Source organism: Muntiacus reevesi, chromosome 2 (assembly GCF_963930625.1).
Source record: "Muntiacus reevesi chromosome 2, mMunRee1.1, whole genome shotgun sequence".
NCBI classification, from domain to species: Eukaryota; Metazoa; Chordata; class Mammalia; order Artiodactyla; family Cervidae; genus Muntiacus; species Muntiacus reevesi.
The window spans coordinates 274572978-274592636 of record NC_089250.1 but is presented as its reverse complement, the minus strand read 5'-3'; the positions used below and the strand labels follow the sequence as shown (position 1 = coordinate 274592636).

General features: G+C 44.8%; 1 protein-coding gene across 1 annotated transcript; it reads left to right on the top strand.

The window, feature by feature from the left end:
- Window positions 1-1665: 1665 nt before the first annotated feature.
- On the top strand, window positions 1666-19220 carry LOC136157633 (zinc finger protein 708-like). The gene is made up of 7 exons (XM_065919453.1): window positions 1666-1676; window positions 4440-4524; window positions 4684-4926; window positions 11851-11977; window positions 12483-12578; window positions 15513-17319; window positions 19202-19220. The coding sequence occupies exons 1-7, from the start codon at window positions 1666-1668 to the stop codon at window positions 19218-19220; spliced, it is 2388 nt and encodes a 795-aa protein (XP_065775525.1).
- Window positions 19221-19659: the final 439 nt, after the last annotated feature.

Below are 19659 nucleotides of genomic sequence, written 5' to 3'. Positions count from 1 at the left end.
ATACATTGTACAATTCAGGGTCCACAAAGCAGAATTATCAAGGCAACTATGACAGTGGTAAATACAGTTTTCTACCAATCGCTCTTCACCCAAGGTAGGACCGAAGTCCAGAAAGGAAAGTTTTCACTTGACATTGTTTTTACCTGATTTTTCATGTCATCTAAAGCAGCTGATACATTGTCAGATAACTCAGGAATGCATACACAATATTTAACCTTAATTATAGCACAGGTGTCTCCTTGAGCAGCTGTGAGTATGTCCAAAGCCATTTTATTATGAATTACTGCTTTTCTCATTTAGATTTGCTCTTCATTTAAGGCTTGGATGGCTTCTGTTCTATCTAGGAGGGCCTGTTTGTGAAATTAGTCAAGGCCTCTACTTTAATCACAATATTTGTTGTCCCTATAGAGGGTACGAAAAAGGCAGCAACATACTCATACCATTGAAACACAGATCTTGTCCACCTAGCATGTAAATAAGGTAGATTTACTGGGGTTGTTGTAGGTTAGGTTTTTGTTACACTGGCGTTTATATCAAATGTAACCCCATGATCCGAGTCTTCTGACTGTAGATCTTACACCAAGAGAGCAAGGAGAGATTATGATTGACAAGAGAGAGGAAAGTCTCTTTGTCATCCCAGAAAAAAGCAGAGTGGTTTAAAATCTCCTTGGCAGAGCTGTGTCACCCACCAAGGAAGTCCGTCAATCACAGACAGAGTCATAGTCCTACATACCCAGCAGTTGTAGGTGTTGTGGAAGTCCGTGTAGGAATGTGCCCATGAGACGAAAACATTGTCGGAAGTTAAGTTCAAAATCACGTTGATGACGCCAAGCAGCAGGAGTTGATTGTGTGGCTTCATCCTGAAGGGGCTCGTCCGGGATCTTCTTTTCCTTCTTCTTAAGGATGGTCTTAGTCTCTCGAGGGTCAGTGGGGTCCCTCTGTGCAGTCCACTCAGCGTTTTCTGGGTGTGCGTGGTATGCTCTCTTCGCCCTCGTATGATGGATCAAGGGACAATACCTGCAACTTTAACTGCAGCAGGGGTAGTTAGAATAACATAAGGGCCCTTTCACCAAGGGGCTAGCAAATCATGTTTCCAATCTTTGACCCATACTTGGTCACCAAGTGTAAACATATGAATCTGTTCCCCAAGGGGGAATGACACCCTTTCTTGTACAAACTTAGTTACCCGATTTATTACCTTACCCAGTTCCATCTGCTGTGAAATCCTATCCCCCCCCTTCCTGAGGCAAATTTGTTGACACCCGTTTTATTATGGGAGGAGGCCTCCCATACACAATTTCATATGGAGAATAGCCTTGGGACTGTGGGGTCATCCTGAGTCTGAGCAGAACCGTTGGAAGAAAGTCCACCCAGGAGCAGTCAGTCTCTATGATCCACTTGGAAAGTCTCTTTAAGTGTCCGGTTGACTCATTCCACCATCTCAGAACTCTGGGCCTACATGCAGTGTGTAGTTCTTATTTGATGTTTAAAGTTTTGCTTACTTGTTGCACTAAATCAGATACAAAAGCCGGGCCATTGTCCGATCCAATGCTGGGAGGGAACCCAAATTTGGGAACTATTTCGCTAAGCAGGCACCAGGCTACTTCTGATACTTATTCAGTCCAGGTAGGAAAAGCTTCTGCCCATCCCGAGAATGTACATACCATGACCAGCAGGTAACGGTAGTGTCGGTGAGGTTTCATTTCAGTGAAGTCCACTCCCAGGTGTTCAAGGGGCAGCGTGCCTTTCAGCTGAATACCCGGAGGATTTTGTCTGAATCCCCGAGAGGCAGCATTAACCTGTGAGCAGGCAACAGGGCCTAAGTGGATCGCTTTGTGTGTCTGGCTTACCAGAGTGTGTGCCAGCTCCTCCAGTACCAATAATTTGCCATTTGGCAATTCCCAACCATCTCTTTTTATTCTTGGCCCCTTCTGCTTTTGCTAATCTGACAGTTGTCCTTGTTTTATCAGGCTAGTGCCATCAGTATATAGGACCCAATTAGGGTCTGGAACCTTGAGCCCTTCTTTAAAACAAACCCCAGATACCTTACCTCCTCTTTGTAGATCTGTGCCTTCTTCTTAGACACCCGGTAACCTGCTTCCATGAACAACTGGAGCAGTGCATTTGTCCCTTTCCAGCATTTTTCCTAGATCTCAGGCAGCCAGCAGCAGGTCATCCCTGTATTGTAGGAGCTGACATCCACACTCTTCTGGATGGAATGAGTCCAGGTCAGAAGCCAAGGTTTCCCCAAAGATGGCTGAGGAGTTCTTAAACCCTTGTGGGGGAGTCCAGATAAGCTGTTGTTCGGTGCTCCTGACTGGATCTTCCCATTCAAAGGAGAAGATGGCCTGTTACGCTGGGGCGAGGTGTATGCAGAAGAAGGCATCCTAGAGATCTAGGCAAGTGTAAACTTTAGTCCTCGGCAGGAAGAGGCTAAGTAATGTATAGGGGTTTGGAACAGTGAGGTGTAAAGTCACAGTAGCCTGGTTGACTAGCCTCAGATCTTATACAGACCTATAGTCCTGTCCTCCTTCCTTTTTGACTGGCAGGCTCGGTGTATTCCAAGCCGACTGGCACTCTGCTAGAATGCCTGCTAATTTCAATCTATTGATGTGGGGCAGTACGCCGGCCCAGGCCTCTGTCGGTAGCGGGGTCTGGTTTGAGTTCTGTTATAGCTGGGGCTTGATGTTTAGCCAGCCTGAGGGGACGGGGGGTGGGGGGGGTTGTCTTCCACCCAGATCTCAGGGAATAATTGAGTTAACTCTCACTCATGCTCTTCTGGCCCACCCGGTTCTTCCTTCAGAGGCTCATGCAACCTCCACTCATCCTGGGGTGGTACTGAGAGAGAGGGCAAATAAGTCATAGAGTCCATCCGGAAGGTGGGCCTCTCCTCAGGGGAGAAAGTCACTTGTGCTCCTAGTTTGGAGAGCAAGTCTCTTCCCTACAGGGGTACTGGGCACTCAGGAATGGAGAGGAATTCATGAATCACTTGGTGACCCCCCATCTGACATTTTCTGGGCTGGCAAAATGATTCAATCATCTCTTCTCCCGATACCCCAGTTACAGCGGTAGTCTTTTTGGACAGAGGTGCCCCAGGTTTTGTTACTACCGATAGTTCTGCTCCTGTATCCACCATGAAGTCAATGTTTTGGTCCCCCGCTTTTAAGGTTACCATGGGCTCTCAAGGACCTGATATCTCTGAGCCCTGGCAGCCCTATTTAGTTTCCAAGTCAGTAAGCCCCACAATTGTGGGAGCTTCCTCTTCCTTCCTTGCCTTAAGGCACTCATTCTTCCAGTGGCCAAAACCTCGCATCGGCCTTGGGCACACTGGTTTGACTATAACAGTGCCTGGGGCCTCTGTTGGAGCCGGCTGAAGAACTGTCCTGTCCCTGGGGCAGATGAAGTTTTCCAGAGGGCCCGAGATAGACTTTCCCAGAGCAGCAGCTAGCACTGTAAATCTCTTGACTGTTCTCTTTCGTTCCCTCCAGCTCTCTGGCAGAGCGCAGTCTCTGTTTAATTCCAACCTCTCACTCCCCCTCTTGTCAGTACTCACCGGGAGAGGCAGGTATAGCTTGGGCGGTTTGGCTGGAGCCGGATCCTGGAAGTCTTGGCCAGAGGCTTCTGTCCTCGGGATCAGAGCCTGCCAAAGCGGCGGCTCTAGGACCTCCAGGAGAGCTGGCGGAGGAGCAGCGGCTGCTGCAGGAACTTCACCTGGCCCAGGATCGGGCATTAAGGCGGCCTCCGGTCCTGGTGGAGCACTGGGAGGCAGGCGCGTCATTATCCAGCATACGGGAGGGGTCAGGTCATCCCCGTCCAAATCCTGTAGAATTTCCTTTTTTATCATCAGTCAATTTTTGTGCCATTAATATTTTCCCCTTTCCCTTCTGGATACAGAACCATGTCCAAGTAAGAGGGTCTCGAGCTAACCCTAGCCATGAGTCAATAGATGGAAGCCAGACTGCTTCCACTATTGTTGACTTCATGGTGTTCTCTGGTGCCCATCCTACTCCCATAGAGGGCCATTCGACCTCACAGAGTATGTGGAGGCGGTTAAGCTTCATCTTCACCCCATAGTCTCCTCCTAATCACTTCTTTAAACTTTTAATCATGCACTCCAATACAGTTGCCTTAGATTCACTTCCCCCCATCTTGCTTACCTTCTCAGACCTCCTGATCCCTGGGGCCACCCGAGCCAAGTCCCATATGTTATGGTCTGACAAAATCTAGTAGAAGATCCGCCCGAATGGTTAAAACCTTTTGTTCACAAACTCCCTGATTCTCCTAATGTACAGGCCCTGGTTACAGACACTCCCACTTCCCCAGAAGAAGCCAAGAAGAAAAAGGGCCCAAAATCGGTCTTGCAGGAATCCTCGGACTGGGACCTGATTGACTTGGAGACGGAAATTAGGCCCCCGCCATATGCCCCTCCTCTGTTGCAGGTTCCTCCTGGGGGGAAGAGCCCCCCTGATAAATCAGAAGGGGCGGGGGAGTCCCGACCCTGAAGAGAGAATAGAGGGGGTGGGGGTGAGCGAGATCATGGAGACCCAGAGTTACCTTCATCTACTGTATAGGCACTCCCCATCCGGGTGGGACCAGCTAACCCAGACGGAGAGCGAACCTATCAATACTGGCCCTTTTCCCATTGTGTTCACTCATAACCCCACCTGGGATGATTGCCAACAGCTGTTGCAGGTGCTCTTCAACACAGAAGAATGGGAGCAAATCCCGGCAGAGGCGCGGAAACGGGTCCCGGGGGTCAACGGGAGACCAACCACCCAGCCTCATCTCGTGGACGAGGGGTTTCCTCTGTTGCGGTCTAACTGGGATTTTGAGCGAAAGAAAGGTAGGGAGCATCTCCGATTGTACCGCCAGACTCGAATGGCTGGCCTGCGGGCCGCAGCTAAAAAGCCAACAAATTTGGTAAAGGTAAACTTAGTAAGGCAAGAGCCCACTGAGAGCCCGTCAGCCTTCCTAAAGAGGCTAATAAAAGCTTTTAGATAATATACACCTATGGACCCCCAGGCTAAGGAATCACACGTTGCAGTCCTACTAGCGTTTGTAAATCAAGCAGCCCCAGATATTAAGAGAAAGTTACAAAAGATAGAAGGGTTAGGAGAACAGACAATACAAGACTTACTGAAAGCAGCTGAAAAGGTATTTAATAATAGGGAGACCCCAGAAAAAAAGGGAGAAACGACTTCGTCGGGAGGAAAGGAAACTAGCTGAAAAGATCAGGAAAGAAGATAGGAAACATAGGGCAAAGGAAAACCGGAAAAACCAGAGAGAGCTAGCCAAGATTCTTTTTGCGGGGATAAAGGCCAGAACAAAATTGAGGGAACCTCGAGGCCCCCAGACAGGAAAAAAAAAAAGAGAGAGAGCGAGACCAAAAAGGCAGGCCTAAAAAAGATCGGTGCGCTTACTGCAAAGAACGGGGGCACTGGAAAAATGAGTGGCCTAAGAGGGACCCGAAGAGAGGAACAACCCAGAGAAAAAAATTTCCCCTAGAACTCGAGTTCTATATGCGGACTAGGGGAGTCAAGACTCGACACCCCTCCCCGAGTCCTGGGTAACCATACATGTAGAGGGAAAACCCGTTGGCTTCATGGTAGACACTGGCACCCAACACTGTTTTAAATAAAAAAAACTGGGACCAATGTCTAAAAAAAAAAACCAGCTTGGTGCAGGGAGCCATGGGGACAAACAGATATTTTGGACCACAGAACGGAAAGTAAATCTGGGGACCCATCAGGTGTCCCATTCATTTTTAGTGATACCAGAATGCCCAGCCCCTCTGCTTGGACGGGACTTGTTGACTAAAGTTAATGCTCAGATCCATTTTGACCCTGGGGGAATGTCAGTCACGGATGGACTTGGACAGCCGATACATATCTTGTCTCTAGCTTTAAGAGATGAATACAGACTTTTTGTGCCTAAGCCCTCAGAGGTTATAGCACCAGATATACAACCGTGGGTCCACAAATACCTGTTGGCATGGGCAGAAACAGCAGGAATGGGACTGGCTAAACAGAGACATCTGGTCGTCATTGAACTAAAAGCCGAGGCAACGCCTGTGAGGGTGAGGCAATACCCTATGAGCCAGGAGGCTCGGTGGGGGATCACTCCCCACATTTGACGGCTCATGGATGCCAAAATTCTCAAGCGGTGCCAATTCCCTTGGAACACCCCCTTACTACCGGTGAAGAAGCCAAAGAGGACAGATTACAGACCTGTCCAAGACCTGCGAGAAGTCAACAAACGGGTGAGTGACATACACCCTACTGTCCCCAACCCGAATACCCTCCTGAACAGTCTACTGCCTGAGTACACTTGGTACACTCTGTTAGACTTGAAAGATGCCTTTTTCAGCCTACCCCTGGTGGCCCAGAGCCAAGAAATATTTGCCCTTGAGTGGACTGAGGGGAAAGACTAACCGGTAGTACAACTAACTTGGACCCGCCTCCCACAAGGGTTCAAAAACTCCCCTACTTCGTTTAATGAGGCTTTGAGTAAAGACCTCTATGAATATCAGACTCGCCACCCAGAGGTCATCCTGCTGCAATATGTAGATGACCTTATGTTGGCTGGAACCACAGAGGAGGCATGCAGCCGTGCCACCGGTGACCTCTTACAGACTCTAGGCACCTTAGAACATCGTGCTAGCGCAAAAAAAGGCGCAAATATCCCGGCAAGAGGTCACCTATTTGGGGTATAAGATCAGGCAGGGGCAAAGGTGGCTAACTCAGGCCATAAAGGAAACAATATTGCAGATACCAGAGCCCAAGACCCCGTGCCAGGTGAGAGAGTTTTTGGGGACTGTTGGATATTGTAGACTGTGGATCATGGGGTTTGCTGAGAAGGCCCGGCCCTTGTATGAGAAAAGTAAAGAGACCTCAAACTGGACTTGGACTGAGCCAATAAAACAGGCTTTCCAGACACTCAGACGGGCCCTACTGGAAGCCCCAGCCCTTGCCCTGCCTAACTCAAATAAGCCATTCCAGCTGTTTGTAGATAAAAAGCAAAAAATAAAAAAGGGGGTCTTGACGCAACAATGGGGACCATAGAAGCGGCCGGTAGCATACCTTTCAAAGCGACTGGACCCGGTGGCCTCTGTGTGGCCCCTTTGCCTCCGCATCATTGCAGCCACTGCCCTCCTCATCCACGATGCCGACAAGTTGACATATGGACAGCAACTCTGCGTTTACACCCCCCACGCCATCGAAGGGGTTTCAAAGCAGCCGCCAGATCAACGAGGATAACACCCTCCAGAAGGATGACAAAGATAGATGGTACCGAGATCAAAACAGCAACCTGATATTGCCTGTCATCCTGGGTCGTCACCTATGTGAACACCTGCATACAACTACACACTTGGAAAAAAAAAAAAAAAAAGGACCTTGACACTTCTCCAGACAGCCTGCCTGAGGTTCCCTCGACAAAATGCAACTGTACGAGAAATAATCCAGGCTTGCAAAGCATGCCAGCTGATGAGGGCAGGGAAAAGGCAGCACACTGGAACGAGGTACCGAGGGGAAGAGCCAGGGCAACACTGGGACATAGATTTCACTGAGGTAAGGCCAGGCAAGTACAGGTATTGCTATCTGTTGGTTCTGGTAGATACCTTCTCGGGATGGGTAGAAGCCTTCCCCACTAAGGGAGAGACAGCAACAGTGGTTGCTAAAAAGATCTTAGAGGAGATAGTGCCTAGGTACGGGCTGCCAGTGACTATGGTTCTGGTAGATACCTTCTCGGGATGGGTAGAAGCCTTCCCCACTAAGGGAGAGACAGCAACAGTGGTTGCTAAAAAGATCTTAGAGGAGATAGTGCCTAGGTACGGGCCTGCCAGTGATAACGGACCTGCCTTTGTGAGCCAGATTGTACAAGGGCTGGCCCAAGCTCTGGGGACAAAATGGAAGTTACATTGTGAATATAATCCCCAGAACTCAGGACAGGTTGAAAAAATGAATCGGACCCTAAAAGAAACTTTGACAAAGTTGGCAATAGAGACTGGCGGAGACTGGGTGACCCTCCTTCCCTTCGCGCTCTTTCGAGCGCATAACACCCCTTATAAGCTGAATCTTACCCCTTTTGAAATTCTGTATAGAAGACCCCCTCCTGTGTGTCCTATATCGAGAGAAAATGCCTACCACCCCCTACCTTGAGACAATTCCAGCAATCACTGATGGCATTAAGTAAGGTGCATAGCCATGTTTAAAAATTAATTCGAGAGATACACGAGGAAACAAGCAAGGGGACCATCTCCTCACATGATATTGGCCCGGGCGATTGGGTTTGGGTAAAACGACACCAATCTAAAGCATTAAAACCTAAATGAAAAGGCCCTTATGTTGTCCTCCTTATCACTCCTACTGCTGTTAAGGTCGACAGGATCGGGCCCTAGGTTCACTGCAATCACGTGAGGCAAGCCACCGCAGAACAAGAAAAGATGCAAGCAGGATGGGAGGCGAGTCCTCACCCGTCAAACCCTTTAAAACTGAAACTTGTACGATGAGAGCCCTTTTAACTCTCCTGCTGATAACAGTTTTCATCGTCCCAGGAGCAACCAGCCACAACCCCCATCAGCCAGCTAACCTGACTTGGGTGATCTACAATCCTGAGACTGGACAAGTGCTGAATTCGAGCTCCAATGTGGCCCCCAAAGGGACATGGTGGTCAATACTGATCTTTGATTTGTGCGTGCTGGCGACTGACGGTAATGGGTTTGGTCCCCACCAACTGACCAAGTTCTTTGCCCACAGCTCTTTCGGTCTGTTCACCCGTAACTGTGAGCGAAAAGGCCCACAGTACTACGAACAGGTGCATGTCTATGTCTGCCCGGGGGGTAAAGGGGATCGGAACCAAATTGAGAAGTGTGAGAGAGTTGACTCTTTTTATTGCGCCACTTGGGGTTGCAAAACTACGAGAACAGTCCATTTCACACCTCCAAGAATCCTTGAGCTTCTTGGCTAAAGTAGTGTTACAGAATAAGAGAGGTTTAGATTTGTTGTTTCTGCAACAAGAAAGATTATGTACAACACTGGGAGAAAAATGCTGTTTCTATATCGACCATTCAGGGGTGGTACAGAAAATCTCTCCAGAAAGTAAGAGAGGGACTAGCCCAGTGAAAGAGAAAACGAAAAGCCCAACAAGGCTAGTTTAAATCTTGGTTTCAGCACTCCCCCTGGTTGACCACTTTGATTTCCACCCTCCTGGATTCACTCATAGTATCAATATTGTTACTGACCTTTGGTCCATGCATTTTAAACCGTCTGGTCTCATTTATTAGGGAACGCCTAAATACCATCCAAATTATGGTATTGAGACAAAAATATCAGTCAATTTCACAGGGTGAAGAGAAAGATTTCTCTACAAAAGTACAAAGACAAGGGGGAAATGTGAGGCTGTCACGGCTAATGCCATGGCAGGCAGCCTAGAGTAGAAGTAGGCCTGGTTTCCTGGGGTAACATAATTATCAGGCCACCTAGAGCCAGCCAATCAACATATGCCTAGCCAGAAGAAAGGGAACCTATCAAGGGAAAGCTGAAAGCCCCACGTAGGGCCAACAAAAATTACCTTGCAACTGTGTAACCAATCCGCTTACGCCAACTACCCACTGTGTAACCAATCCGCTTACGCCAACTACCCACTGTGTAACCAATCCGATTGCGCCAACTACCTGCTGCTTGTTTTGACCTAATAAATACCTGAGAGAACTGGGGCTCGGGGCCTTTCGTCCTCACACACCTGGTGAGGGCGGGAGGCCCTGGCTCGAGTCAGTAATAAATTCCCCTATTGCGAGTTGCATTGTTTCGAGGAGTCTTCTTTCCCTACCTGGGACTCGGACTACGGGCAGAACACCTTCAATTCTCTGCTTCTAATTTTTCTTCCTAGGGTGTTTGTTGCCAACTGCTTATTTTTTTCCAGTTTTTCTTGTGTTAGAGGAGACTGGCTCTTTAGACAGTTTCTTCCTATGTCCCAGAGCCTGTTATCCAATGTATGTATCCTGGCTTTCTATAGAGCATGATGAAGTCTCAACATTGTTCCGTCAGTTTCAATGTTGAACATATTCCCTTTGCTGTTCTGTGTTGGGATCCTAGGGAGTAGGGGAAACGCCATGATGAGTTTATATCTGGATACAACTTCAGGTCTTTAGAACAGGAGCAAAAGGCAATGCCCTTGGAAATAGAATGGACTCAGCGGTCTAGATTTTTTCTCAGAATATTTTCAAAAACAAAAAAATGTAGTTGAGACTATTCTCTTCCTCTGTTTCGATAAGAAAGACTTACTAATTAAATGTGGTATTAGGCTACATGTCACGGGAGGTATATATGAAGTGAAATTTGCTTAAAACTAGCATTTTTTAATGATTGATTCAGATCATGGTTTTCATAATATTACCAAAATACCCATGCAATGATAATGCATTCTTCCATGTACTTCTAACCCCATGACTCTGATGTTAGGGTTTAGGTACTTCTGTGAGATTCCAATGCTAGGTAGCTCATGTATTTTCCTTTTGTCTTTAACAAATGTCTTGGGGAAAAAATGTGAGGGATGTGCCTAAACTATGACAGTTAATGGGGGAATCCCATATGCTCTTAAGTTTCTCTTTGCTTTGGAAGATGACTGTGTTTAGTAGAGATGCTGGGTTTGGGGGATTTTTGTCACTCAAGCCCAGGTCTAGTCATTTCCTGGTGCACTCCATGCTCACATCACAGAGTCTCATCACATTTTTGTATTTTCCAAAATGTTTATAAGAATCTTATTAGTGTCAATCTATGTTCAACTATATTAAAATTTGAACTATAGCTCTTTGGAAATGATATAGATTTTCAGGAAATGAAAAAATTCAGAACCAAAGCTTTACTTTATGTTACATCATTCTCTATGTCTGTATTCTAGTTTATTTAAAGAAATAAAATAATATCATCCTCATGTATATATGTACATTTTTAATCAGTTAAAAAATTCTATTTGATTGACATGAGGACTTTTCCCTATTGACTATTAATAAGTATATAGACCCATTTTAGTTTATGTGTCTGTCCACAAACCTGTTAACGTGATTTGATCGCATTTTTCTATTTTTTTAAGATTTTCAGAAGAAGGGAGTAGGTACCTACTCTAGTATTCTTTCCTGGAGAATCCTATGGACAGAGGAGCTATTATTTCTGCTGCACATTCATGATTGTGTAAGAACTGTCAGAAAGATATACAGTATATACTAAATAGTTAAAATGATTCTTGCTGCAAGGTTACTATCCTATAAGACCTGTAAAATCTGTAAAAGAATTAAAGTTCAGACTTAAATATGAATTCTTCCCTACTATTCTCCTTCATTGCTGTTCAAAATGGTCATTTGTGGAGCAGAATTTGCAATATTACTAGTTCAAAGAAGCTTGGTAAAAATGTGGCACAATTTCTCCACTCCAGAACTCTTGGATCAGAATCTGCTTTTTAAAAATGTTTCCTGGTTTTTGGTAGACAATTTGTACTGGGTCGCACGAATACAACACTCAAAAATAAATATGCCAGTGTTGATCTGTTTACATTATAGTTTCTCTTCCATGTTAGAATAGTTTCTTGTGAATCATATCCTCTTTTCTTGGGGTGAAAAATGTGGTAGAAAATGTTACTGTGTGATACCCGAAACTACACTAAATCAAAATCAGTTCTCTGAAATTACTGCTTTCGTTTACGGTCAGGTTAGGACGTCTTCCCGTGGCCATATGACAGTCAGTCAGTCAGTCAGTTCAGTCATTCAGTCATCAGTCCTGTCTGACTCTTTGCGATCTCAGTTGTGTCTGGCTCTTTGTGACCCCAAAGTATATGCATGTGTACTTTGTATTTCAGGGACGGCTGATGTTCCGGGATGTGGCCATAGACTTCACCCAAGAGGAGTGGGAATGCCTGGACCTCGGTCAGCGGGACTTGTACAGGGATGTGATGTTAGAGACCTACGGGAAACTGGCCTCCTTGGGTCAGGACAACTGCCTTCCAGAATCCCTTTTCCACCACTGAGTTTGGTGCCTGCATTTCTAGAACGTCTCCTGGAATATTCTGCTTCCACCAACACCTTCAGATCCCTGCTTTCTAGCAATAAATGGGTATTTGTGAGTTTAGAAAGAAAGCCTTCATGGTGATTCAGTATGATTCTAACCTTTTTCTTCCTTGATGTAATCTGCCTCCTTCACTCTAGCGTGGTGGTGATTGAATCAGTTCCATGGTATTAAATAGTGACACCTTCCTCTTAAAATCACATTTACACTACTTAGTTTCGCCTTGTAGTACTTGACCAGAATGTCAGGATCTGATTTTAATGTATTTGTTAGTATTGTAAGGGTGCTTTCAATAAAGTATTTGGGGGAATCATCCTCTAGGCTGTATTAACATTCACCCGTGTGTTCTCTTATCACCCAAATACATATTGGGTTGGAAACTTATGAATCTCTAGCAAAACAATTATTACTTTCTCTGATGAACAGGTCTTGTGGTCTCTAAGTCGGACCTGGTCACCTTTCTGGAGCAAATGAAGAATCCCTGGGATGTAAGGAGAACGGACACAACAGCCACATACCCAGGTAGGTGTGAATGGAGGGAGCTGATGACTCAGGTGAGAGGACCCAGGAGCAGTGAGGAAGTCAGCCTTTGTCCTGTGGCTTGGGAAGCCGTGCTGCAGTGGAAATGATTCTGGAGAACTCTGGGTTCATTTCTGTTGCTGTCATAGATGGACATTGCCTGGCTCCTTCTGCCTCTCAATCATTCATGAATTCAGCTCCGTCATTACTTTTCTCATCCACAGTGAGAATTCAAATTCTCTTCTTGGCTGTGACAACTTGCCTGATTTGGCTGCTCTTTCATTTCTTGAGGGTCCTAGGAAAACTGCCCATTGACCAGTAAATATAAGATGCTCTTTTTAAAGTTTGTTTCTACCTCTAGAAAGAAGTGTGTGAGTGGAATTGTAAACAAACTACCAATACTCTAGGATTATTGGAGACAGAATTTATTTTCTGATTTATATTTTCTAAAACACTAGAAGCTACAAATATGACCTTATAAATTTTAAACTCATTTCAATGTATAAAGCAAAACTTCCATAAAATGAGAGAATGCAAATCTCTGAGTTACACACACAATGTTTCACATTTCTTTATGTGAAATCATTTTAAATATCTGAAGTGTATTTACCACAATTCCTCAATGGTAAAACACTTTAATATATTCAATTAACTCAAAGATTTCTTAAATAAATTGGCAAAATAGTTTAGAACATTTTCCACCATATTTCTAATGGTTGTTTCAAACTATTAACATTTTAGATCATATAAAGTCCTTTTAAGTCCTTTAAATCCTTATTGGATTTAAATCCTTATTGTTTTACAATGTTGTACTCTGGTACAGCAAAGAGAATAAAGTACACGTATAAATAGCCACTCTTTGTTAGATTTCCTTCCATTTGGGTCTCCACAGGTAACTGACTAGAGTTCTCTGTGATCCCAACATATTTTTTAAAATCTCACTTCTTATTTAATTGCTTAAGACTCTATTATCTCATTTGTTATCAGTTTCCAATGACCCTCAGTTTCTAAATACTTGTATGCCAGTATCATTTATGATGTTTAGATATAAGCATCTAATAGAATGTGTTCCAGTAGAACACAAGTGGTAAGAAGTGGATTAAAGAATTGGAAGGCACCTAGTATTTCTGAAAATGTTTGGTGTCTCCATTTAAGACGTCTTAGGGCAAAAGGTAATCATTAGACTGCGTGTCTCCACTTCATTTAGTGGTTCTTGCAGCTTATTATTTTGCCCCTTCCTCTGCTCCATACTCTTTGTCCTCTGGTTTTATTACGTGTTCTGTTTATGTGGTCTCTGCCCTGAAGGCTGCACAAGTTCCTCTTGTTTCTTGTGCCTGCCCTTTAGGGGCTCATTTTGGCCCTGAGGTTTGTGCCCTGATCCCCTTGATGGGCACTTGATTGCTGTGACCCCAGCCTGCCCTGGATATTGAGCGGAGCTTCCCCTTCACTCTGTGGCTGTCACCGCCATGTCTGTGGTGGGTGTGCACCCTGGTTGGTGGAACAGAGCCCCCAGATCTGTTTCTTCGCTGTGATCCTGATCTATGTGGAGGCAGGTGGGATTGGAACACACCCCCGGGAGAGAAGCCCCTGAGGATTGCTGCTCTGGGAATGTTCCCCTTGGGACGTGCTCTGTGCGTCACTTTCCCCCATTGGCTGTGTCTCGTGTGACCCTGGCTGGCACTCATCTTGGCCCCAGCTCAACCATGGGTATGCGGGCACACGGCCCTGGGGTCTCTCGGATGTTGTTCTCCCCGGGTCACCAGCATAGATCCCCTGAACTCAGGGCCTAGGTCCCAGGTACTGTGGTGCTCTGGGGGCAGCTCAGACTCCAGCCTGGCCCCGTCCCCTCGTGTCCGAGCCCTCAAAGTCTACAGTTGCTAAAGCCACACCTGCTGTGATCGGGGGCGTCCCCCTTGTCCTTCAGATGCTCTGTAGGGGCTGAGCTGACAAAGCCGGTTGCCTGTGTAAAAGCGTGGTTAGTGCAGCTGCGAGCAGAGACCTCAGCTTTGCTTCCTTAACCCTGGGGCTCAGCTGCGCTTTCAGCTCCTTCTGAGCATGTGGCCCACCCACGGGTGTCTGCTCCAGAGGCTGCCCCAGGGCACAGGGGTCTGCTGACGGGGGAGGAGGGGCATGCGGGAGGCCGTGGCTGGGCCTCAGTAGAGCCCACCGGGTGGCGGTCCTCCCTACTGCCAGGGATGAGGGGCCAGCACGGGGGAGAGAGGCTGCGGTGGGGTTCTTCCCTTTGGGCCTCACTCAACAGTGGCGTCTGCCCTTTGGTGGTGCAGGCTTCCTCCACAAGCGTCCCATTTGCAGAGCTCCTCCCTCCCTCCCGTCCCCTCAGGATGTGTCCTCATGGCCAACCGCAGTCCTCTGCCTGGGTTTGCTCTCCAAAGCCCACGTTCCAGCACCCAGCCCTTGTGTGCAGGGGTGGACACCCTTGAGGTGGACACCCTCTCAGGCTGGGTGGGCAGGGCAGGGGTCAGCACCCCCTCTGCAGCTCTCACTGCCCTGCTGCTACACGCGGGTTGCCATGTTCTCTTCCACAGAGAATGAGGCTCTCCTTCTGTCCAAACTGGGCTCCCCCAGTGAGGGGCTCCCCCGGATGTGGACACCTCTCCTCTCTTCAGATCCCCCCAAGGTTGCAGGTCCCATCCCAGTTCCTCTCCTCTTCCTTCTCCTTCTTCTTTTTTAGTCCACCTGGCTCAGCAGGAATCTTTCTTTCCTTTTAGGTGGTGTAGGATCTTTGGTAGTGTTCAGAGGGGCCTCTGTGAGAATTCTTCCAATTCTGATGTATTCCTGATGCATTTGTGGAGAGAGATGAACTCCAATCTGCCTAATCCTCTGGTACCTTGATCCTTGGGTCCCCATTTTCTCTAAATCTTCAAGGATATTCACTGAGAATAGTAGATAAGAAAGCTTCTATTTGGTATCTTTCAGCTGTGTCTTCTCACAACACCCATGGTTTGATGTCAAAGAATCCAGGGTTTGAAAATTCAATCCAAAAAGCAAACCTGTATGAAAGAGCTCACCTCGGAGATGAAAATTTATCCAAAGACTGGGGACATACAAGGGTATGTGAAAGACTGAGAGGATGTTTATATGGACATAAAGAAATTGAGACCGTTTCACATACTGTGGACATGACTGCCAGAAGAAATGAGCACTGGGAGTCAAATTGGGGAAAGCACCCGATTCAGTCATCACCGTCTGCCGCGCAGTGTATCTTTGTAAGCAATGACTCACATCAGTTTTTGAAACACACATGCTCTCTGAGAGGAAATGTGGAAAATCTGGAAGGTCATCCAGTCTCTTCTCCAAATGCTCGTTCACACCACTCTGAACATAGACTTCGATTACACATACATTCAACCACGTCTGAAAAGGAGAAGTTTACACATGATGGAGAAAACCCACAATATAATCAACTTGAGGGATCTGTGAGCAACGGGTCATTATTCTTCCACCAACACACAGGTTCTCTCCAATCCAAAATGTGTAATGTTGATAATAATGGAAGAGTCTTAATTCAGCTATCACTGTTTGATACATGTCATGATAGGGTTAATATAAAGGAACTTTTCATGTGTAATAAGACGAGTCAGGCCTTTAGTAGGAGCTCCAACCCCAATAGTTACCAGAGTATTTATGATGGAGCAAGAAACTGTTCATGCAATGACAGTGGATATTACATTGGGCAACACTCTGATCTTAGGAAACATCAGGCAACTCAATCTTCAGATAAGGATTCTGAAAGTAATACAGGTAGGAATATCTGTTATGAAGCATCAGGTCTTTCACTAAATAAGAGTATACATATTGGGGAGAAGACTTACAATTGTAGTGAATATGATGTGTCTAATCAGTCTTCAGAACTTATTCAACAGCAGAGTATTCAGAATCTACAGAAAAACTGCAAGTTTAAGAAATGTGAGAAAGTCTTTACTAATGCACTCAATCTACGTAAACATAGGGAAATTCATACAGGATGGAATACTTTCAAATGTACAGAATGTGACAAAGCGTTTAATCATAGTTCAAAACTTAGTCAACATCAGCGAATCCATGTTGTCCAGAAGCCTTATAAATGTAAGGATTGTGGCAAAGGCTTTAGCCGGCACTCAGGTCTTATTTGCCATCAGAGAATTCACACTGGAGAGAAACCTTATAAATGGCACAAGTGTGCTAAAGCTTTCAATCAATACACACCTCTTATTAAACACCAGCAAATTCATAGTGACGAGAAGCCTTACAAATGTAAGGATTGTGGCAAAGGCTTTATTCAAAGAGGAAGTCTTACTTGCCATCAGAGAATTCACACTGGAGAGAAACCTTATAAATGTCAAAAATGTGGAAAAGCTTTCAGTCAGTACGCAACTCTTACTCAACACCAGCGAATTCATACTGGAAAGAAGCCTTATAAGTGTAAGGATTGTGGCAAAGGCTTTAGCCGGCACTCAGGCCTTACATCCCATCAGAGAGGTCATACTGGAGAGAAGCCTTATAAATGTAAGGATTGTGGCAAAGGCTTTAGCTGGCACTCAGGTCTTACTTGCCATCAGAGAATTCACACTGGAGAGAAACCTTATAAATGTCAAAAATGTGGAAAAGTCTTTAGTCAACACTCTACTCTTACTCAACACCAGCGAATTCATTCTGGAGAGAAGCCTTATAAATGTAAGGATTGTGGCAAAGGCTTTAGGTACCGCACAAGTCTTACTCGCCATCAGAGAATTCACACTGGAGAGAAAACTTAATAATATAAAGAATGTGGAAAAGCTTTCAGTCGCTATGAAACTCTTACTAAACACAAGCGAATTCATACTGAAGAGAAGCCTTATAAATGTAAGGATTGTGACAAAGACTTTAACCCAGCACATTGGTCTTACTTACCATCAGATAATTCATACTGAAGGAAATCTCATAAATGTAAGGAAACTTCAGAGGCCTTAATCAGCTCTCTCACCTCACTGGACATCAGAGAGCATGTCCTGGAGGGAAACCCTAGTAATGAAGTAAGACATGGAAGAGGTTTGTCCTGAATATACAATTCAGGAGACAAAAGACTTATTTATATAAGAAAGATATGGAATGACATAAAGAAAATATAGAAAAATATTTATAAAAATTCAAATCTAAATCAATATCAGAAAATGCATACTAGAAAGTATTTCATAAATCCTGTTTTCTGATGTTCCTCTTAGGGAGAAATATTGTAGACAGTGATTCATAGTTAAAATAGACAGAAAATTGATATGTTAGTATGGATCACAAGGTGAAGAGGTGATGTTTAGCCATGTACAGTTAGTAGCTATGTATGTTTGTTGATATTGACATGATTTGTGATTATTTGAAAACCAAAATGAATGTAACTGAATTCTCAAATTACTTCATGCTATACTTCATTTCTAGTGTGCATGCAAAGTTATGCTTTTGATGGTTGCTACCTCAAAGATGAGAGAAGCCATTCTATCTAGGAAGAAAACATTTATATTTTTCTCCATTATAAGATTAAGGACACAGGAATGTAACATATACAGTGAACATCTAAATGGTGGTGTTTGTCATTCATGTCACACATCCCTGTAAGTCACTGTGATGTAAATGTTCAGGAAATAATTCCACAGATTAAAGTAAGATGTCCATTTTCAGTAGTTACATCACTTGCTTTCAAAGTAACATATAATGACAGTTCACTAAAATCTTGATGTCTTTTATAATATCAACAGAAGTCATGAATATCAGGTGACATGTTTAAATTAAAGACATCTCTGCTACGCTAGAAATGAACGGAAAACCCTTCCCAGAAAAGTCATGTAATTAGTGTATGTCTTCTTAAATGATTAGCCTCCCTTTTGTAAACATAGAAATCACAGTTCTGAGATCATTGTATCAGAGGAAAGATTATCATTGTTTATGCTTATAATCTGTATTTTAACCAAAGTGACATACCGGAGTGTAAAAGGTTTTATTCTGTGTGTGGTAAGCATATATGCTAATCAATAAAGCTGAAAGGTTGCTTGTATAAATGTTGATGTGTAATGAATGAAGTGTTAGCCTAGCAATTGAAGGTTGCAGGAAAGAATATCTAACCAGAAACTTTTCGGTAGCATAGAAGGGTGAAGTCTGTAACAATTAGTTTCCTTCCTGCCCTTAAGCCTCACATCATTAGATCATGTATTTCCCATCATTTGTCCATTGTACTTTTCCCCCTCTCTCTTTAACCACAGGGACATTGTGACGGTTCTAATAAGAAGGATCATACAGAGTACTGTTGAGAGCTCCCCTGAACTGCTCCACGCTGTTGCTGCCTCAGCATCTGTCTGGGGAGCAGGCAGCCTGCAGGTCCTTTAACTCACACCAGCCAGTCCTGTGAACACTTGCACCAGAAGACCCCCTTCCTTGAGACCATCAGGCTTGCTGAACCCCAGGGACTATTCACAGGCTCCCCTTCAATGCCACCCTCACAGAGCCACAAAATCCTAGTCCTTTTGGTCTGAATGGACCCATCCACACTCAGACTGGGGAGCCCACAGCACTTCACCCAGGGCTCTTATAAAAATCTGAACCACAATTACTGCCTCTTTCTCTGCTCACTTCTATCCTTGACCTCACTCAGAGCTTGCTGTGAATTCTCTCAGGACCTAGAGTCATGAACTCACCTGCTTCAGTTGTCCTTTGTTCTTCTGTTGAGCTAAGTAAGATTTTTCATGGGCTCATTTAAGCAAATGTAAATTTAACATTTGTCACAAATATACTTAAACGGCATGATGGTAAAATTCTGAACTAAGATTTGTAAAATCTAACCCTGTTTCTTAGCATATGCTTTTGTAAGGCTTAAAGGGACTGTTTTCTCCTGGCTTTGACATACATTGAATGCAATATATAAATATCTGAAAGTATATATGTTATATAATTTATACAACATACATTGAATAGAATAAATAAATATCTGAAGGTATTAACGCTAGCATTGAGAAACAAGCAACATGTGAGTTTGTGTGTGTTTTCATACACATTTACTCAAAGGATTTAAAAATGCTAGACCACAACTGCTCATTTCAGAATTGCAGATGGTTTACTAAAA